This window comes from Miniopterus schreibersii (genome assembly GCF_964146895.1).
Source record: "Miniopterus schreibersii genome assembly, chromosome: 2".
Lineage (NCBI taxonomy): Eukaryota > Metazoa > Chordata > Mammalia > Chiroptera > Miniopteridae > Miniopterus > Miniopterus schreibersii.
Window position 1 is genome coordinate 104,223,111 of NC_138102.1, and position 22,730 is coordinate 104,245,840.

Consider the following 22,730-nt stretch of genomic DNA (forward strand, 5'->3'; position numbering starts at 1 on the left):
CCAAACACATCTGAAAGTAGAATCAGAAACCAATGGTCATGCCATACAACCCTAGATTCCTCCCTCCCTTGGTGCTAAAAAAGGCTGGCACTTTTTATGTGATCACCTCTCCTCCCTAGTTCGTAAGAGGTGTGGACATTCTAAGAGTAAATGGAGAGGCTTTGGCTTAAGAAGCCATTTCCCAAGGAAACCACACCCCGTGCCTGAGTTTTGTCTTAGTTTCCAAATTTCCATATCCTGTCATCTGCAGGCCTCTAGAACAGGGCACTAGGTACAGGAAATGTTTTAAGCTAATTGTTCAGCTAGTTGGGGCCTCAACCTAGTGTGTGGCCAAAGGTTTAATAGCTGAGGAAATATTCAAGTCTTACTTGACCAAGTTTGATTTTACTTTTAGTCCACTAACTCTTTAAAATCATAACAACAGGATAAAATAATGGATGTCAAAGAAAAAGAGAAACAGACTCAGTATTGTCCACAGCAGGACGCAAGTGTCTACTGTTTGCTACTGGTGACCTCCTAAGTTCCTTCTATGCCAGGTGGTATCTAGTGATTGAATCAACTGCTTCTTTAGTGCTGCAATGATCTAGTCTCTCCCTAGGAACCTCTAACTAGCTGTTCAGTGGTTCAGAAGGAACCCAGCTCTGGGGTTCCATTTACTGCCATACTTCAGGGGTGGGGAACTTTTTTCTGCCAAGGGCCATTTGGATATTTATATCATCATTCTTGGGCCATACAAAATTATCAACTTAAAAATTAGCTCTGAAGCCAGGCCAGGCGTGGCTCAGCGGTTGAGCATTGACCCAGGATACAGGAGATCATGGTTTGATTCCCGGTCAGGGCACATGCTGGGTTGCCGGCTCGATCCCCAGTCAGGATCGTGCAGGAGGCAGCCGATCAATGATGACTCATCATTGCCGTTTCTCTCTCTCTCTCTCTCTCTCCCTTCCTCTCAATAAATATATTTAAAAAATAGCCCTGAAAAAAGTTCCTAGATTTATTGAATTTTGAGTCTCGCCTGCAGTTGATTTGGCAGGGCCAGACCAAATGATTTCATGGCCATATACGGCCCACAGGCTGGACATTCACCACCCCTGCCATACTTGAAAATCTGGGTTGCTCCTTCCCATGTCCTCCAGACTTGTCCTTTGAACTTGAAGGAAAAAGCATTCTTCTGAGTAGAAGACCCTACATCCCCCATTTCCATGGAAACTATCTTCCCAGACTGGTTGAAATCCAGAGCATCAAAGCAGCACCATTCGAATTCAATAGTTTAGACCTTTAGGGGTTTTCAAACTCCAGCTTGAGCATCAGAATCACCTGGGGAGCTTTTGCAAAATGTAGATACTGGGGTCTAATTTGGAGTTTTTAATCCAATGGCTTGGAGGGAAGTCTTGGCATCTTTATTTCAGAAAGCTCCATGTTACACTAGAGCACAATGAGATTTGAGTGTGTGTGGGCTTAGAGATATAGGCCTAGAGGCAAGGAGGAGGAATGCTCAAGGCGGAGGGAGGAAGAAGGAGTGAGAGGAAGAAGGAAGGAAGAAAGAAATGGCCATAGAAAGGTCAAAGCAATTAGAGAAATTATCTGAAAGCAGGAGCATTGGGCTGGGAGGTGCTTCCATCATGAATACCCAAGTAGAAGGCTCTGGTTTGGCTTTAGGGGTGTGTGTGTGTGTGCACGTGCGTGTGTGTGCACATAAACACACGTATACACACACGTATACACACACACACACACAACATGGCCATTTGGGAAAGGTGCTGGGAAAATCAGAGAGAGGCACGTCCCACGAGCCTGGGATTGTTCCTTCACCTCTGACACTTCTTCCATTTCCAGCCCGAGCTCTATCACACACACCCCAGGGGACAAAGCACAACACAGCTGCTGAGAATTGGTAGTTGCATGTGTGTGCTTGTTCTCGCTCCCTGCTCCGCTGTCATTAGGACAGCGTTTCTTTGGGTCACATCTGGCTGGTGGGGTATCAATGACTTATGGTGGGGGCGAGGGAGGGAGTGATGAAGGAAGATCACAAAAATACATCAGGGCCATCAGCAAAGTAAATTACACCTACTCCCCTCAACCCCACACCCACCCACCCACCGCCGCCCTGCCCTCCATTTGCTGCCACGGAAGGTGTTTCCATAGCAACTTAAGGCAGGGGTTTGAAGCTCACATGACGAGGCTCCAAAGCACAGTTCCACAGTCATATCTTCAGGGCCCATAGGCAGAAACTGCCCATTTGCAGAAAGATGCTTCTGTCCTTGGCTGGCCCGAGGAGCCACCCAAGGCAGAAGGACCAGTTAGGGTCACTTGGGAATTTGAGCAGCTTTGCTAAATGAAATAAATATGGCTAAGTATAAGAAGTTCAATTCTCTCTCTTTGTACAAATCATTTAAAACCAGTTTTTATTCAGCATGGGCCTAAGAAAGGTGTTTCAAAGTTTCATTTTAGTTTGAGGAAAGGGTGATTTGACCTTTGTCTTCTTTTGAAAGTATCACAACACAGCAACTCTTTCACGACACAAGCTCGTGTGCCACCGGCATTAATTTGAGATTGAGTGTATTTCCCTAGACGGAGCTTTTCAGTCTGAACTGATGTGTTTTAGGTGCGAATTCTCAGTGCCTAGGAACACCCCCGGCATACAAGGACTGCTCAATAAATGTTTGCTGGGTACAAGGTGCTCAGGCAAGTTTCGTGTAGTCGTTTGCAGAGAGGTACAAATTTTATAGCAACATTGGGTTTCAGCATGTCAACTACAACATAAAAGCTGGGGAAACAGGGTTTATGAATCAAGAGGACATGATGCTTACAAAAAAATTTAGAAGACACAATACCCTGTATCACATCTGTTTTGTTACAAAACTTTACTGATTCAGAAAGAAGTCGGCACCCTCGCAGCGTTAGTTCCTGTCTCCCGGGCAGCTCTGCTCGGTGGGAGGCATTCCCCCGCTTCCTCTTCCCTGCTTCAGGGTGCAGACACTGTTCCCTGAGCGGCTCTTACATGGTTTTTAGGATGGCCAAATAAGTTTCACTATTTGCTAACGCTAGGTGAGACAGTATTTTCAAGGATGGCAACAAGCATTTCCACCCACATGTTGGAGCACACTGGGCTCCAGCGAATCATTCTCCTGCTGAAACAGGAGGTACTATAAAGAATTATGTTTTCTGGAGTTTTTACAAATAAGGGATTTAATTCTGCCAGAATGGAGACAACTCAAACATGGTGTGAGCATTCGCCTGTGGGACAGGCTGTACAAAAACCAGGCCCTTCAGTGGCTCCAAGGGTGGCAAGGTGGTTGGCTGCTGGACAGTGAAAGGGCATCTTTAAGAGAGTTACTGTCACTTGGCTGACACTTAAGAAGCACTGTTTCTAAACGTGCATCACAAAACCAGTAGAGTGTTCCACTGCAGTAAAAATGACAGCAATGCATTTGTCTGGACTATTCTAATATGACACGGTAAGATTACTATGAGAAATAAAAACATAATAGCAGGCGGTAATGCCACACCATTCAATAAAAATGGTTTCTGCTTAGAAGATCATGCCTGACTTTTTAGCCCTGAAAATTAATGATGTATCTGTCTTTGGGGGACAGAGGCAAGACAAGGGTAAGAAGAGAAGAACCCCACAGTGGGAAGAGGAATGAATGGGATCCCGTGTCAGGTGTGCCTGTGTTTCTTGCTAGAAATAGCGTAGCACACACCGAAAGGTGGCATTTCTCTTAGGCTGGTGGCAGAGAGAGACTCATCAGGGGGAACCTTTCATGCTTTGGCTCTTGGGAAAGGCCTGAAAGAAACCAAAGGCACTCCTCAACCTCTCCATCAAAATCAGGGGGAGGATGAACAAGGGAGATGTGGGGGAAGGAAGCCTAGAAGCCTTGGGGCTCCCTGCCGCTGCCCATCGCGAGCTACGTACCCAGTACAGCACGTCCGTCCAGCCCTCCATGGTGATGCACTGGAACACCGTCAGCATGGCGAAGGCGAAGTTGTCGAAGTTGGTGATGCCGTGCCTGGGCCCGTCCCAGCCGGGCTTGCACACAGTGCCATTCTGACACTGCCGCCCGTGGCCCGTCTCCAGAGCACAAGGGGAGGGGTCATCTTCTGCTGGAACATCTCAAATGGCCAGGGGAGGGGAGAGGGGACAGAGGGGCGGGAGAGACGGGCGGAGAAAAAAGGAGAGAGAAGTCAGAGAGAAAAGTTTCAGGATAAGCTTGAGGGGATGGGCAAAGCAGCCACGGCCACCGTAACGCAGAGCGCGTTTTCATTCGTTCCCACCTACGTGAATTAAACAACGTAAGGAACTAGGCGTTCATTTTAGGCTGCTATTGATTTAGAATGTCAGTACTTTCAACGAATTGTTGGAAACTGCATTTTAAGCCCAGTAATTGATTTCAAAGACAGAAGGGCTATTGCCTGTCCTGTTGTAGCAGGTCAGCATCATAGTCAAATGGCAGATCAAAAAATAATCCTGATACAATTTTTAATGGAAAATATCCTGGAAAATGAAGATGATGGCAAACTATCCATAGGACTTCCACTGGAGTAGCAGAGTTCTGAGTGAGGGCGTGTTGACTGGAAGACTATTCCACATAATTAGCCAACAGATTCCATCCTGTAGCACTTTGAGACTATACGCAGGTCCATAACATATTACATGACACATCAGCAGGGATGCAAGCCACTTTGCCGTGCAAGCCTTATAGAGACAAAGGATAAAGTAAGTTCTGATGGTAGGGAAAGGATCAACTGTACTACAGCCCCGAGCACGGCACCGCTGACTGTGTTCTAGGCAGGTCAAGGGGAACCTTGAAGCACTGCCCTTTGCTTGCCACCACTCCTTCTTTTCAGAAGAAAAGGATCGTTTCTGACCTCTACTCAAGACACAGTGGCAGTGGGAGACAGGGAGAATACTCGGTAGGTGTGGATGGGGCTTTTTCAGGAAAAAGTTTAACATTTGTGGCTACAGACAGTGCTTGGGCTAATTCCAGATGCTGGGAACAGCAGCTAAAAAAAATCAATAATTTAAGATGAGGTATACATTTTTGGTGCAGAAATCATTAGTAAATTGAAATAAGATTTGATTGATCTTAGAATTTCTATTATGGTAAAACAATAAACAAATACTGAGAAAATCTTGGCCCCAGCTGCAGAAGGTAATAGTGTGGAATTCACAGAGGTTTGTGAACTTCAGGACATTGTCTCATTCTCTAGAAAGTGACAGTAATAAACAGGATAAACCTCAATTTGAACAAACAAATGACTGCCTCTAACAACAGTGAAAACATGGCCCCAGAGAAAGAATTTACTTGCAGTTCTTCATGTAGAGATTTTCATATGCATCAAAACAATCACAAGTGTCTAGTACTTCTGTATTGAAGATGGTTGGGTGCTTGGCTGTTTCTCAGTTTATGGCTTCAAATCTGAAACTTCACTCACAAGAGGAAGACAGGAAGAGAATATTACTCCTTAGCTATGAGATAATTCTTAAGAGAATGAAGCTGAGCAGCATGGCTGGAAATATATGCTGGGTTGTGTCTTCTTGCCTTTTTCTTCTCTCTCTCTTTTTTTAGCTGCTTTATGGAAATATAATTTACATTTCTTACAGTCCATGAATGTAAATGCACAGCTCAATTATTTTTGGTAAATTTATATAGTTGTGCAGCCATCACCACCATCAATTTTAAAACACTTTTGTCATTCTCCCAGATTCCTGTGTGCCTGTTGCCAGCCAGTCCCCACTCCTGTCCCATCAACCTGGTCTTCATTCTGTCTCTATAGCTTTGCTTTTCTAGAAATTTCATATACATGTTCATTTCATTGTCTGTTTATCTGTCTACCAGCTGATGGGCATTCGGATTGTTCCCAGGTTTGGGCTGTTGCGAATAGCGCTGCTTCCTGGCTTATTCTTGGCCTGGTGCTTCAGGTTGTGCGCAGGCCTCTGTGCGGTGACCAAGGTGTAGAGGTCTGCATCACTAGTCCCCAAGCTGTCTGAGAAAATGAGTGTCCACACCATTTCCCAGCTCCAGGCGCTGGCTCCTGGGAGGGCTCCATTCATGTAGCTGAAATTTCTAGTCAATCTTTGTAACATGAAATTTCAAAATCTTTGGAGATTTGGATGTAAGATTAAACAAGGGAAGGCTATAAAAGGAGGGAAACTAAAAAGTGAACACCAAACCTAAAGAATTAAAGAAAAAGAGGATGATATGTACCTAAAAAACTGAGCATTGAGAGACTGAACAGATCATAAGCTCTTATGTTCTCGCCCATCCTAGCGATGGCCTTCTAGAATGATGTGTTCAGTCAATGTTACAAAAGTTCCGAATAACATGAAAGATGGGAGGAAAAGAGAAGGGAAAGGAGAGGGACAATGTGTGTCTCTTTTCTTCCTCTTTTGCTTTCTCCTGCAGTAAAGATACGATTAATCTTTGCATTGTGACTGCTAACCTGACAGTTTCCCCCGTATTCTCAATTCCTGAAATAAGCAGAAATAAGGAAAACATGAAGGATGGCAAAGTGAGTTCTGAGCGTCCTCAAGGAAGGAAAACATATTTTGGGGTTTTAGAAATGTATGTTGAAAATAGCATGAAGGGAAGTGATCTCATTACTAACAGAGAAAGGGCTGAGATTCAGAAAGATTATCTAAAGGCTCAAGGGCCACTCCGCTATTTTAAACCTGTCTTGAACAACAATAAAAAAAGATATGAGAACAATTAAGAAGCAGTGATGATCTGGTAAAAATAGGAATCTATAAAAAACACTAAAGGGAATACTTAAAAATGTGAACACGCACAAATCAGCAGGTCCTTGTGACATGCCCTGGAGGGTGAGGGGGAAATGAGCTGTAATGGGAAAATGTGTTGGTTTTCCTCTGCAGGGTCATGAAGTCCTGGGGACAGCGGGGAGGGGAGGAGTAGGAACATGAGGGGGGAGGAAGAAACAAAGCAATCTGGGTGAAGAGGGGTAGAGTCATTCTGGAAAGTCCAAATTAAGTTTGCAGTAAAATAACGGAGGCCAGATTAGGCAAGATTTTAGAAATGCGGTCAATACCAACAAGAGCGTGAAACCCTGGACGAGTGCCAGCTAGGGGTTCCAAGGAGAAATACCAAAGACAAAATCAATTACTTTTTTAGGACCCAATTTTAAGGAGTGAATAGAATGAAAGAGATTTAATTTCTAGGTTTTAGCCAACCCGTTCTTTGCCAGTCTCTGGAGTAATTATTGTGCTTGGGAGAGCCATTCAGAGTGACCTGGCTCAGAGCACCATCAGACAGATGGGACACCAGAAACAAAAGGAACCAGCATACGGTGGAGTGCCTGCGGAGGAACCAGGAGGCACCTTCCAGATGCCTTGGGGATTGGGGATACGTTGCCTCTTCAGAGACGACCTCTCCAGGGCACTGGAGAGGCACCCCAGTGTGCCAGCTCAGAGCTTTCTTTATAGATTTTTTTTAGAAAACGTGGCTCAAAATCCAATGTATTCTAAAATTTACAAGCACATAAAATTCAGTCTGAAAAATAATCTCGAAGTGTAAAAAGAATTGGATGTAAATTCCATTAAAAATTCTAACAAAGGCTCACAAGCACTTTCTTATAATCTAAATTTGCAGAAAATATGTTAATTCAATCCCAAAGTTTGAAATTAAAAAACACCCATTCCAAAGGTGGTTCAAAACTCTCCAGAGCACAGGGGATTGGATTCAAAGGCTGCAGGGCTTAGTTTTTTACTCTGGATGCACATTCAGATTCCTGCACATTTTTCCTCCTCATTGAGTTAGCCACTGTGTGGGTGGGAGAGGCCTTGATGACAGCTGTGTCATGTTCGGTCAGGACTGATGGAGTGGGTCCCTGGATTGTCATCAGACGGCAGGTTCAGAAAGAGGAGGACATGAGCTCTGATTGCAGTACTGAGAGGGAAGGCTCCTGCAGCCACGTGTCCTCGCTCCCTCTTCCTGCAGAGAGTCTGGCTGCATGTGGAGAGTGAGGTCACCTTCCCTGTGGCACTGGCGTGACCCCCCTCTCTGGAGCACTCCTCTTGCTGTCTGTCCTCTGACAACCTGACTCCTAGGGCTGATGGTCATTTCCATGATGAGAGCAACCTTCTGTTCTGAACTTGTGGGGTGAAGGTAAAACCCACCACATAGATAATCTGCTGCGTCTTCTGGTAGGAAGTAGGAGATGTCTTGGGTACTCTTCCTGGTTCGGTTTACTATCAAGAATGGACAATAATATGGCCCTAAATTGGCCACTGTAATTGGTGAGGCCAGTTCAGGTTTTTATACTAAAAGCAGAGAGGCCACTAAAACTTTGAGCAGGCCTGAAGGGCTGTTTCACTAGACTGTCTGGCTGTGGCACAGGGCACAGTGTCCCATCCTGTCTCTCGCTGATCTACCACGCCCACCGTTTCCTTGCCATGGGAGGCCTCTGAAGGCTCAACAAAACCCAATGACTTCCAACCACTGTTCAGGGTTGCTTGCTAGCACATGGCCTTAGAGGACCCCGCCACCAGTAGAAAACACACTTCTGCTATTTTCCCAGCAAGAGGATAGAAGCCATGTGTGGTTTGGGAAAAGTGCTCCTTAGCTAAGTGGTGCACAGACGTTGGGTCACAGGGAAGGATTTCACCTTTTCACTCTCCCCTATTTGGTATGCAGTTGATGAGAGCCACACCATCACCCACTGCTGAATTGACAGGGGCCTTTGAGACTCATATCCCCGTGACTGCCTGAGAAGTTTGGGTCAAGTGGCTCACTTATCACTTCAATACAACTGCATAAACTTTAGATATACTACAGTCAGCTCCTAAGCAGGACTCAGAATGAGCTCTAACAAAGTCACACAATTAATATAAATGTATTGGGTTGGGGCTAGCTACAGAGCAAACTGAACAGAAGGAAAGGTTTGAATTCAAGGGGAAAATACTATTCATTGCATTATTTGGTATTATTTTAAGCAAGACTGGAACCTCAGATTTTAGCTAAAGGCAAGACCTGTTTGTTCCAATATTAGGGCACTTCTGTTTTTTCAACATGAGAGTTTATTTATACAATTATGACCTAAGTAATTTGGAAATTCTCGCTAGAGTGTAAAAATGGTGTCCTATTAAATACCCTCCATCAAAAAAGTCAAAACAATTATGTGAGTCTGTGATCATGGGTTTATAGCTTTGTGTTTGTTTGTTTAGGGACTGTGGCCATGTGGCAGTGACCTTGCAAATACCCAATATATCTAATCAAGTCAGATCATCCAGATCGGGTAATCCATTTTGGTTTTTGAATATGAATAATCAATTTTACTCTTTGTTGTATAGATGATGTCCCTCCTCAGCCCCCAAAGCAAGAGGGGTCACAGTGAATTTAATTTCTGGGCTGAATGGAAATGAGAGGTAATAGATGGAGAGATGTGAGGATCCTTTAATGCTTCAGACATGCTCCCCTTTCTTCACCAAGACACCAAAAACTAAGATGAAAGATGTTTGAAGAAAAAAATCATGGAAGTTTAACATTACTAAGCCCTTGGCAGGGAGGTATTTTTTTCAACAAGTTTTTATGTTAAACTACTTTATTTGTCTGTTTAAAAACTTTGTCAATTTCTGTTTAAATGTTTTTTCAAAGGTCAAGCTGAGATTTTAGTAACCACAGACAGCAGTTCGTAGCATCCTCCATAAGCCAAAATTCTAGACCTACTCAAGGAAGTGCTTAATGAGCCAGCAGTGCTTGCTAAATATATTGATTTATGGAAGAAACATGGAAAGAAAAGTCTCAAAAAGGAAATGACTGTGAAGCCATGAGGTAGAGTGAAACCTCCTGGAGGAAAAGAAGTTTCATTGCTGGCAAGGAGGTGACTCCACACCAGCCGTGCTCCTCCCAGTGTGGGCCAGGGGCCAGGGGTTCTGCCTAGGAATGGAGAGGCAGAGAACACCAAGGGCAGGGGAGCCAGGATCAGCTCCAAGGATGAAAAGCCCCCAGCCTGCTGGTTACAGGCAAAGCTGCTTTCCTGAAAGGGCTTTGGATGGCAAGCAACAAAGATGGAAGAACCGACAGAGCAGAGATCTGCAGACCCTAGGTTAGTTCTGATTCTTAAATTAAAATATTCAGGGTTGGCTAAGACATGTTTCTTGAATTGCACATTTCATTTAAACAGTGTTTAATAGTGCTGGAAAAAGCTTGCATTTAGCTGTTTTAATAGAGATCTATTTCAGTAAAAACAAAAATTACCAAGAGAAAAAGACCAATCTTTGCCTCTCCCTTAACCATGGTATGAAGACATGAGCCCTGGAATGGAGGGCATCCCAGACACTGCTAGTCAGGTGGCTGCATGGAAAGCAGTGATAACACAGCGAAGCTTCTTGAGAGCTGGCCAGTCAACACCTCCCCTTACCTGCTATGCCCTCCTGGTTGTAGCAGGTCTTATGCATCTTCCCCATGAAGAGCTCCAGGCCAATGATGGCGTAGATGATGATGACGAACAGCACTAGCAGGGCGATGTGCAGCAGGGGGACCATGGCCTTGATGATGGAATTCAGAACCACCTGGAGACCTACAATGACAAATCATGGGCAGTAACAGTAGTGAGAACGCCAGCTCCCATTGATTGCACCACGTGCTGTCTTAGATGCCATACTGACATAATCTCATGCCATCTTCTTAGCAACTGTACCAGTCAGTAATGTACCACGAGCCCTATGTTTCAGATGAAGAAAATGAGTGACAGAGCAGGAATTTACATCTGGGTTGGCCCAACTCCAAATCTCTCTGGAGGTACATCGAAATGAAACGACTGGTAGGGCTATTCTTCCAAGGGGAAGAACATGTTGTTTCATACAGAACTATCCAATTTTCTAATACCCCGTCTTAGAGACAACCTAGCATCTTCTCCTAGAGCAGTCTCACTACAGGGAGGGCTCACTTTGACTGGAGGCGGCCACGCAAAGACTTACTGATCACTCAAGAATCTATGGCTGACCCATCTGCTCTAAAACAGATGGAACTGACAGTCCCGAATCAAGGGGGAGGGGCTTCCTTTGCTGAAACTGACTTCCACCCCCAGGATACAGCTGGCTGGTGAGCCCTCCATGAGAGGGCTGAGGAAACAGCTCTGAGAACACCTTCTCTGGATCGCATGACAGACCTCTCTTCCTACAGACTTCTCACCAGACCACTTTCCCTCAGGACCTAAGTCTGAAGAACATTATACCCTTCCATTCAAAAACCCCCGTGAAGGAAGCCTGTGTTTAGTGGGTACAGACTTTCAGTTTGAGAAAATGAATAAAGTTCTACAGATGGATGGTGGTGGTGGTTGCACAATGTAAGTGGACTTAGTGCCACTGAATTGTACACTTAAAAATGGTTAAAAATGGTTAAAATGGTAAATTTATATATATACACACACACACACACACACATATATATATATGTGTGTGTGTGTGTGTGTATATATATTTATATAAAATCACAATAATTTTTTTTAAAGTACCCAGATCCCTTCAAGAAAAAAAAAAGTAAGTGAAAAACACTGTTTAGCACATTTGTGCTTATCAGTGCACCTCAAGGGCTGTAGGCTTTTACTGCTGGCTTATGGGGAAAAGGACCCCCTTACTTATAAGCTCAACTATAAACAACACACCAAAAATGCTCCTTGTTTAAGGGGGATGTTGCAAGTTTTCATTTGCAAATGCCAAAGAGGTGGTCACCGGCCAGTCACCCCAGGTTACCCCTAGTCCCAGGAAAGCTTTGTGTCAACAGTGAGCACACAGAGTCTCCACACCCTAGGAGAGATGTGGGGGAAGGGCAGGTTCTCCCTCCTCACATCTAGGTCAACTGTGCAGAAATCATCTTGTGGGCCACCTCTGACACAGATACAACAGGACCCCTACCTCTGAATCACACCACAGAGGGCACCTCCAGGGTCGCTGTTTGACTTTCCCACCCACCACAGACATCGGATATCGCCCTACTTCTCTAGTAGTGGGAGCTTGCCCTCTGTGTTCACCCACCAGACTCCTCACTAGGTAAACAAAGGCTGGGCCACCTGCTCCCAGACCACAGGGAGGGGTCACTGGCACTTTGTGATCTGGTGGAGAGGTCTTCACAAGGCTAACTAGAAGAATTCTCCCCAGCCATAGCCAAACTGGGAGAGAAATAAATACATAAATGAAGAGAAGAGCTGGAATCATTTTACCGTGAATTAAGCAGTGCTTTGCAGGCTCCCATTAGAACAAGATGTTTTCAGAGCCCAGTGATTCCATTAATTAGCATGTTGTACACACATTAGCGGTAAAGTATGCGAAGCTACGAGAAAGTTGAAAACTGAACTGCAAAGCAACTTTCAGAGGTATCTGCTGCAGGGAGAACACTCTAAGTTTTACCCACAGTAAGGGGAGGGGAACCCCCCTATGTGGGCCACCCAGGCCACGAGGGGCCTTTGTTACCAGGCTTTCAGTGCCACAGCCTCAGTTGGCAAGAAAATAGTGGGAGACCCAGGACGGGAAACTCTCCTTTGTGCCACAGCCGAGGGTCTGCTCTTAGGATAAAGACTGAAATACTTCTCACACTCTACAGGGCCCCGGAGGGTCCACTGGCCTCTCCACCCACTTTCATCCCTGTCCCCTTACCCTTCAGACTCCTGGTTAAAGAGCTTTTCTTTTAGGCTCAAATATGCCATACCTCTTCCCGTCACAAATGCTGTTCCCTCAGCTAGAATGCTTTTCCCTCCTACTTACCCTTTGGCTCTCAGCCCAAGCATCTCTCTTCCCAGGGATCCTTCCCCAAACTCCCAGACCAGAGAAGTTTCCTTTCTTACATGTCTTCTTGGAACCATTTCCTTTCCCTTGGAGCATCAGTCTCAGTTTGGAATCATATGCTCATTAAGTAGTTTTTTAACATTTTTGTCTGTCTCTCACATCGGGCTGAATTTCGTGAAGACGTAACTGTCTGTTCTTTGACCATTTTATGGCTAAGGCTTAGCTTGGTGCTGAGCACATGGCGGCTGCTAAGTGTTTACTGAAGGAGTGACATGCAGGCTAAGGAAACGCTGCCACTGTCAGGGAGCTCTGGTGGGCTTTGTTGCAATAAGTCTGCTGGGCAGGCAGGGGTGTGCATGGCAGGGAAGGTTCAGGGTTCCGCAGGCCCAGGCAGAGACAACTAACTGAGTGGGATGCAAAGAGGCCAAAAGGAAGTCATAGCAGCCTGGGGCTTCCTTTCAGTCACAGGGATGCCACAGAATTCCTAAAGAATGCTGTTCCCCTGTCTGGGTTCCATTGGCAGCCACCCTGCCCACCTGAGCACCCAGGTCAGGAGACTGATCCCCCAGACTTCTCCCTCCATCAGTGACCAAGTCCTACCAGTTTGATTCTGAAGTATTTGAGACAGGTTAAATTATTTCTGCTATATAACTAATACATGCTAACTATAGAGAAAATGGAAAACACAGGGAAACAAAAAGGAGAAAGAAGTCACCCATTGTCCTACCACTCAGACATCGCCACTGTCAAGCGTTTGGTATATTTTTTGGATATTTTGGCCCATGACTCATTTTCCTCCTCTCCCTCTCCTTGGTGTTCATCATTCTCCTTGGTGATCTTCCTATGTTCAGTTTTACCCAGTCTTCATGCTGCAGTTAGAATGCACAAATTGGAACACGTAGCTCCCCTACTGAAGTCCTCTGATCACTTCCATCACCTACAGGTAAAAATCACCTGACTCCTGCCACAGTTTAACAACATCTGATTCCAGTTTATACCATAACTCCAGTAATATACCAAACTATCTGAACTTCTGTGGCTTCATGCTTTCTTGACTCAGCATATGCTGTTCCCCCTGCCTGGAATGCCATTCCCTGCCTAACTAAGAGACCCTGGAGCCCCATCTCATCTTTGTATCAGTGCATAGTAGTGACTCAATGCACATAGAACCAAATCACATTTGTAAGCACAGGCTGCTTTCAGAAGACTGAAATCTCAATGACGAAGGAATCAGAAACCATGTCATTCAATGATCTTTAGAAGGAACTGAAGGCATACTGTCAGGAAAAGTTAAGACTCGTGGAATGGGAAAAAGCACAGGCAGGGAGGGCAAGATCGATGATTTTTCACATGACTTAAACTGAAGTTTTGAGGAAGAGAAGTTAGATGAATTCTGCTTGACCATAGGGATGGAACCAGGACCAACTAGGAAGCAGTCAGAATGGACTCAGGTTCAACACAAATAAAAACTGTCCAAGAAGCAGACCTATGTGAAGGTGCTAAGAAGTAACAGATGCCCCATCCTCAGAGGTATTCAAACATTGACTAAATCATGCAAGTTCCCAAAGCCCTGTCTCCCTGGAAGGTCTGGCAGCCAGGCACTAGGTAATTTTTGGTGGAAGTAAGCTCTTGGAGGAGGTGCATTGGTAGGGGTTCAGCCACTGGGTAAAGGATTTATTCCCCTGGCACAGCAAAGCCCTGTACACCCTCACCAACGTGATCTGAAGACTAACTGTGGGCCACGTGCAATTCTCAACATTCTACTTGAATTACTCCATTTCCTCCTGGCAACAACCCTATGAAGTAGGTACTATTATTAATCACATTTTACAGTTGAGAAAAGTGAGTCCTAGAGAGGTTCAGTGGCCTGTCCATAGTTACACAGCTGGTGTCTAGTGGCATGGAGGTTAGTGCCAAGTGGCCTGGCTCCAGAGCCTGTGGGCTTCACCACTGCCAAATGCCTCCCCATGCCCTACAGACTGTGGTTCTCAGCCTCCATGATCTATGTCTATAAAGCAGTAACACATGCTTACAACATCTGCCAGGAAGGTGTAGCAGCCTAGTCCCTGCTTCCAGGACAGCCCAGATGTTTCCCAGGCTAGTCCCAGAAAAGGCTTCTAGCTCCTGCCCACTTTTCTCAGAACCAGCCCGGAAAAGCAGTAGCCAGGCTGGTGTGTGAAGGTATGGGGCCAGGATTCCTTCTCTCTAGTCCATCATGAGAATTTGGCTTTCAAGGCCTGGATGTTTAATAGCTTCTTCTTGGAATTGGCTCACAACTGTCCCACAAACAGCTCCTCCAGCTCAAGTTCTCATTTGGAAAACATAGTGACATTTTCCACCCAAGTGTTCTGAGATCGGTCATGCTTATGGGTGATAAGCAATTGCTAGGCCCTTCTTTAGGGCTGACTGATCACACTGGTGGAAGTAAATGGGGCCTTGATAAGCCCGGTGAAGCAGTAGCTACAAAATGCCGTGAACGCAAGATCATAAGGCCTACATGTATGATGATTTTATTTTCCTTGCCCAAAATCAGGAAAAAAGATCTAACAAATAGCACGAGTACTTATGGATAGAATATTTGATATGAAAACTATATTGGAAAATTTGGAACATACAATTCCACAAAGATTAACATATAATCTAGAAATATAGTCTCATGTCAGGTGACCTCCTCTTGGTAGATGGAAAAACTACCTAGATGTCTGGCTGCCACACCTTCTAGGTCGATGGGGCTTTAGAAAGTAGGACCATTAAGTGCTGGGGTGAAGGAAAGGACAGAGGTGGAGCTCAGCTAACACATGTGGCTTTCCTTTTGTCCTCCTTAGACTGCTGTAAGGCCCTCTGGCCAAATATATTCCTTCTGCTCAAATATATTTTTTCCAGGGCCCAACTGGAAAATTACAACTTAGGAAAGACTTCAAGGATCTGTGTATATAAATCATCCTGTTTTTACTTAAAATATCAAGAGAAAGCACAAATTATGGAGAGCAAACCTGGCATCTGCCATTAAGATAGTGGTGAGATTACCCTGAAAATGCCCAGGTTGACTGAAGTTGGTGCTTCCACACCTGTTGCCGACAGTCTACCATGATGGATGCATGGCCGAGGACATTACATTCCTTTGGTTTATTGAAAAGCACCCCACCAAGCCCTGCTTCTGGTGATGGATTGTTCTGCTCTGGGCCCCAGGGGTGCTATCAGGAAGGAGTCAGAAAGTGACTTCATGAGTAAGAGCCTGAGAAAAGAGGAGAATAAAACTTACTGGCACTGAAAGGTAGTGTGCAGAAGTGTCTGATCCAGGGCTCTGTTTGCTTCAGGCAAACTCTACTCCCATACTCCCCTCTTTCAAATTCAAATTTTAACTCATTCTGGTATAAAATGAGAGGGGAAAAGGGAGAAGTAACTTGGACCCCCGATTGGAGATCTTTGCTAATGTTAGTTTCATTTCACTGCCCAGATTCTACATTGACTTATAACTGTTTTGTTGGTGGCTATATTTCATGTTCCCAACTACTCAGACTCCATGGTTTCAGACAGGAATTAGGAAAGCAATAAAAATGACCAAGGAGATCTGATCACGGAACCCACAGGAAACAATGTTGAAAATCACTGAAGAGAAGTTTGGGTTTAGTGTGGTGGTGGTGGTGGATACAAACTTCTCGCAGATGGACTCAAAGTTTGTCAGAACAGGAAGAGGACTTTGGAATCACCTAACTCGATGCCTTAATTTTTACTCCTTCAAAGGATATTTACTGAGCTATGTTCTATGAGCAACCTGCTGTGTCAGGGATAGGGGTACAGTGATGAATAAAAGGCCCTCGGGCCTCGCCCTCCCAGAGCTCATAATGGAAGCCAAACATTAATCAAATGATCACAAAACTGAATGATTACAAAGTCTGCTAAGATCTTTAATGGAACAGAAGGCTATCATAAGGGTCCTGCTTTAGCAAGGAGGGTAGAGGAAGGCTTCCCAGGAAAGGATGCATGTGGTGAAGGCTGAACCATGAAGATGAAGAGGGCTGGCCACGGGAGTGGGCAGGAAGGTGGGCCTGGGCAGAGGCGTCTGAAAGTTCCAGAAGGCTGTCCGGCTGATTTTACAGACTCATGGGATACTCTTGGACGCATGCTTTTCCCTTGCCTTTGTTCTGCCTCTTTCAAAAACCACTGAAAGGGGATTTGGGGAACCAGTTTACTGATTCTGTATGAAGTCTGAAGCAGAAATCACTTTTACTTTAAGAGAAAACAGTTCAGGATGCACATGATAAGGGTTCTCCTGATAACCTGCTCATTGTGAAATGGAGGAAACAATCCCATCCAATGCCACAGAGAGAGCAGAGGGAGGCAGAGAACTGGGTCAAGAGTCCTCTACTGTTCCACTGGCTTCGGGGCCCCTTTGTCACCAAGATCTCAGCTGACTCATCAAACTGGAAGATTGTGGCACCACCTAAGATGTGGCCGAACAGCAAGCCTAGATGGAAAGAGATGTCTGCTAATCTCAAACCTGGAAAAAATTCTTCTGAAATGGGCCAGACCCCATTCCTGAAGCTTTAGTTTTTTCCATTGAAGTTACTGGTGGTTTCATTGCTGGCTTAGGATCCTGCAGTGTGTCAGCGCTGTTGTTGGGAAGACATCTCTGTGTCCAGGACAAGGGAGGACTCAGGACCTCCCTCACTGGGCCACACCCAGGAGTTTAGATAATTTCTTTTTTAAAATAATATTTTATTGATTATAGAGGGAGAGGAAGGGAAAGGGATAGAGAGATGAAAACATCGATGAGAGAGAAACATCGATCAGCTGCCTCCTGCACACCCCCTACTGGGGATCGAGCTTGCAACCTGGGCACATGCCCTGACCAGGAATCAAACCAGCTACCTATTTGTTCAAGGGATGATGTTTAACCAGCTGAGCCACACTGGCCAGGGCTAGACAACAACTTGATTTAAACTGGCTGTCCTCTCCTACAGAAAGGTGGCCAGAAAAACACACTGCTTAATCCAGAGCTGAACGATGATTAACTGAGAGGCTGGGCCATGAAAGTGAGTTATGCCTTCAATATTAACCAAATTCAAATGAAAGGATAGAGTCAGTGAGCCAACTCTAAGCTTCCTTACCAGCTTCTCCTGGGACTTGGATGCTGTCTGAAAGGAATGTATTCCCATCAAGTCAAGAATATTGTCTTTACCATGTCCACTTAGCCCACTGGACCTCACTCATCTTGAACCTGGGACACTGACTTTGAAAGAGTGTAGATGAAACACCAACCTCTCTCAGGAGAAAATCTAGAATGAGTCTTTCCTTCATCAGGTGCCTTCTCTAAGTCTGCCCTAACAGAAATGCCATCAGAGGAGCTCCCCTCCCCTAATGGAGAGGAACCAGTGTACCCAGGGGTAGAAAGCTCTTCCTCCAAGGGTTAAGGTTGTCTTTCTTCAGCACCACAGACAGTTCTGCATCCCTCAGTTGGGAGCTTACTGAGCACCTATGAAGTACCCTGCCAATGCTGTGGGAGGTGGGGAAGGAAGGCAGGGTGGTGCAGTGGTTAAAGCACAGGGACCCCTGGAGCCAAATGACTGGGTTGAATCCTGGCTCTACCACTTCTCAGCCATGTGATGTTGGAAGCTACTTGACCTCATCTTAAAGTATCATCTTAAAGTTAGGATAATGATAGTACCTACCTTATGAAGTTACTGTGGGGATTAAAGAAGTTAATTCATATCAAGTGCTCAGAACAATGTCTGGCCCATCATAAATGCCATTATTATTGTAGGTGTGGTGAGGCTATCAGTGGAATCTAAAGCAGTGAACATGCATATGGATCACATAGGATTTTGTTAAAATGCAGATTTTGATTTGCTCCCTCTGGGGAGGGGCCTGAGTTCTGCTTTTCTGACCAGGCCCCAGGTGATGCCAAAGCTGCCACTGACCAAACTTTGGGGAGCCAGGCCCCAGAGCTCTGCAGTCATGCTGGGAGGCCACACTCTCGGCTGGCCTGAGGTCCGAGGCACTCTTAGCAGTTACTGGATTTTCACTGGAGCTGGTGATCCTTGTCACATCACTCTTATCAGGTGATGTGTATAACTGGTAAAGTATGTGAAGCCAATGTTGGTGCAGAAAATGCCACACTCTAACTGGTATGAGGTCCTACAGAGTCATATATTAAAATTTTTATGTTATTTTAATTTTTTTCTTAACACATGATCACTGCAGGGGGCAAGACAGGGACTATGCCTACACTGCACCACTGGAGAGCAGAAGAAAGGTATGTCTCTCCTTCTAGCTACAATATAAGCTGACCAGCAATTATGGAAGGGACTCTGATGGCTCAACCCACTGCTGCGACGTTACAGGTAGGAGCAGCTCAGCATCAATTTTCCCTCTTGAGAGTGGGCCTGCATCATGACTACTCTTGCCAAGCCTGCATCCCCAAATGTTACTGGTGGCCACCAACTGACCAATCCATGCCTTCGCAGTGGCCATCAATTATGAAACTCTCTTATCTCCTTGTCTCCAAGACAGTGTACAATTTTAGTTCTCCCAACTCCATAATTAGTTCTTCGCCTCCATCCTTCCCTCCCTCCCTTCTGGACCTCCTTTAGTCTGAGGAACACTGCAAAGACAAAAGAGATGAAGTCCCGCCCACGAGGAACTTTCAGCTCCATGGAGAGGCAGACATGAAAACAGCTAATTGCAGAAGAAGGTGATAATCTTCCTAAGAAGTTGTCCAAAGAACTGTGAAAGCATAAAGGAGAGAGAGACTCCCTTAACCTGGGAGAGTAAGACAAAGTGCCAGCGAATGGACATGTGCACTGTGTATGTCAGGAGGTGAAGCTTCTTTCTGCCCTTTACTCAGTTAATCTTTTACCCTTTGTGTCTCTCTCAACTCCCCTTCTCAGGAAATTCATTCACTTCACTCCCTCCTAAAGGTTCAATGGTCATCACTATAAGTGAGTCCAAATTTGCAATACACTTCCTTTGCCCTCTCTTTTGAGTTCAAGCCATGTATCTCTATAAGCTACTAGATATTTCTACTGGGTTGTCCTACCATCTCCTTAGACTCAATAAATCTAAACCTGAACTCATAGCCTTCTCCCTATAACTGGTCCCCACAATACTTGAACTTGGCAGTCACTCTTGTTTACTTCTTTACCAGATGCCAGCAATTCTTCATCCATAGCATCTGTCGTATCTACTCTTCCCTCTGCACCCACTACTGTCCTTACTGTCTCCTGTCTGGATTGGTATATGGGGATTCCTGCTTCCAGTTTCCTGCCACCCAACCCATTCTGCACCATTACACCATTACTCCTCCTAAAATTGCCCTGCTCAGAAATCCCTTCTACATAATCTGCACCATAGTAAGTACTCAAATTAATTTGTAGAAAGAATAAAACCAAGCTACAAATATCAGGATAGTAGAAACACATGGGAAGGAGAGCAATCTGTGGAGAGAACCATGTTGAGAGGACCTGTGATGATTCCAGCCCAAGATGACCTACAGGGAAGGATCTTGGGACATAAAACCCTGGCTTCACTCTTTTCCCTCTTGCTGAGCTCCTGCTCTGCTCCCCATTGAATGAAACTAGCTGGAAGCCAGAGAACAAGGGAGTCTTTAATGTAGTCCATATGGTCAGCCAAGTGGAGAAAGATGGAGAGTGGATTGGTGGGGCAAATGAAACAATGTAGGGCAGACAGACAAGTAGCTTAGAGTAGCTGGCAAAGTATCATTGGCTTTCTATGTGCCACCATCACCATTCCATTAAACCAGGAGGAATTACCCTATCTGTAGGGCTTCTGAGTTTTATGATCAAGACGTCTCCTCCTTGGGAGGGTGATCAGATACATGTCTAACTCATTAGCCAAGTCCGGGTCCTCATCTTCCAAAGTTATACCTGACTGGAATCTACAAATGAATTCTCTTATCAGCATGTGTAGTTGTGACTATCATCATCAGTGTTGTCATTGTCGTCATCATCATCATCATCATCATCATCATCACCATCATCAGGTTGTGACGACTGACTTATGCTTACTTCTGATCTTCATGAACCAGTTAGGACTGGCTAGAAATCGGAGGTAAGAAGAACTTCACAGATCATGTTTTGTACCTTCATTTAGCTAATGGAGCAACAGACACTTTTAATAGTTTCATAGGCTTAATAACTTTCAGAAGAAAATAGATCTAGAACTAGAAAGCAGGTAGTTCTCTCTTGGGTTAAAGAGTAAGTTTGTCACACTGAGGGTCAAAGGTGCCTGAAACATTTTCTTCCTGGAAGAGTCTTTCTATGAAGGGGAGAGGAACTCTTGCCTGATTGCTTTCCTGCAGGTCTCAAGGTGGTGGTGTTTTTTCATCATGTTCATATTAAAATGTCCTTATTCATTAGAGGTTTTCATTTATTTTTAATTGAGCCTTTCCATGTTAATAAATTTCTGCATCCCACAAGTGGTTTGATGAATATTAAAGGAGGCTTTTGTCCCAGGAAAGAAATGGTGTATATTATGTTTCCTAATAAATTAAAAACTATGATAGTAATTAAAATATCAACCTTCACATTGAATTAATTTTTTGTATTAGCAATAGGGGTTCGGATGAGAAAAAACACAAGATATCCTGATATTAGTAAAAAATTAAATATGGAAATAAGATGATCCAAAGCAAACAACAATCATGATAATATCAGCTCCCTTTCCTGGGGACTTGGTATATGCTTTAAATATATAATTTCACTTAATTAATCAACTATTTTGATAAAGAAAAATGAACTGAGACTTAGTTAAGACAGGTAATTTTTCCAAGATTACACACCACGTAAATGTTGGATCTGGAGTCAAAAGTCAAGCCAACCTCACTTTAAATCCTCCACTCAAATCCAGGCAAAAATGGCAAGTATATTCCACGACTTCCTGACCCTGTGCCATGGCAGATATTGTTATTAATCATGGCCTCTCATTCTCTGCTCCCAGAAGGGGCTTTACAATTCTTCCCAACAGTGTATCTCCCATGACAACACGAATTCACTGGAAATGACGGGATCATGACTTGGCACCCTGTGTGTTCCTTCCCTACTGGTGATAAACTATCTTTCAGCTATGGGCAGAATAGGAAGCAGACCTCTTTTGGTACCTGCTATGATATAGATGCTGAGGCCTTAACTTTTCCTTCTTTTAAAAAACTTGTTGATAAAAGATTTGTGAGATATAATATATACAGATGCATAAAAGAAAGATGCCACAGTCTATAATTTATAACAAAACAAATAGCTATGTAATATCATACAGGTCAAGAAACAGAACATCACTAGGTCCCCAGAAGCCCCACTCATGCCCCTTACTGAGCCCTTCCTACATCAAGATAATCACTATATTATACTTAAATAACAAGATAAAATGTAATTCACCACATTAATAAAAATTCGTGAATCTATCAATAGATTTAGAGAACACTTCATAAAATTTCATAAAATTCATCATTTATTTCCCAGTCTTTTACATTCTTGTTCGTATTTCCCATTCTTATTATTCTCTGCGCTTGATTCTCAATATTTTCCATAACCTCTCTACAGTTCAATAATTCTGTTTTCTGTGCCAAGTCCTCTTTTAAATCCTTTCACTGCATTTTTCAAATTTATTATTGTATTCTTAATTTCCAAAATTTACATATGACTCTTTTCCATATCTTCTGGTTCCTGTGGGGCCCAGTGGTGCAGTCTCCCTGGCCACTTGAGCTGGGTGGTCCAGGAGTGTCCCTTGTGTGGGCGGTGTGTGCTTTCCTGTTTAGCTGAGCCTTTACTGATGTTGCCAAGTCAATGGGAGGGATTTCCCCTCAGGCTGACTGGCTATGAGGAATGGGTTTGAGTGACTATATTGGACAAGCTATTGTGCAGGCGCTGATACCATGAAGCAGGTTTCTCTTTAGCAGGGCTCTGTTGCCTGTTGAGTTCACCATGTTATTGTTTGTGGGGCTGGTTGGGTGGTACTCTGGTGTGGTTTGAAGCCA

At 44.5% G+C, this 22,730-nt stretch overlaps 1 protein-coding gene across 8 annotated transcripts in view; it reads right to left on the bottom strand.

Moving 5' to 3' along the window:
• Window positions 1–22,730, bottom strand: part of CACNA1C (calcium voltage-gated channel subunit alpha1 C) — a 590,073-nt gene that overhangs the window by 173,281 nt on the left and 394,062 nt on the right. For all 8 annotated transcript variants that reach the window (XM_081130589.1, XM_081130588.1, XM_081130587.1 and 5 more), the window contains 2 exons: window positions 10,378–10,536; window positions 3,917–4,104 (listed from right to left, as the gene is read on the bottom strand). In XM_081130589.1, coding sequence (XP_080986715.1) covers window positions 3,917–4,104; window positions 10,378–10,536 — 347 coding nt within the window. The remainder of the gene's footprint in view (window positions 1–3,916; window positions 4,105–10,377; window positions 10,537–22,730) is intronic.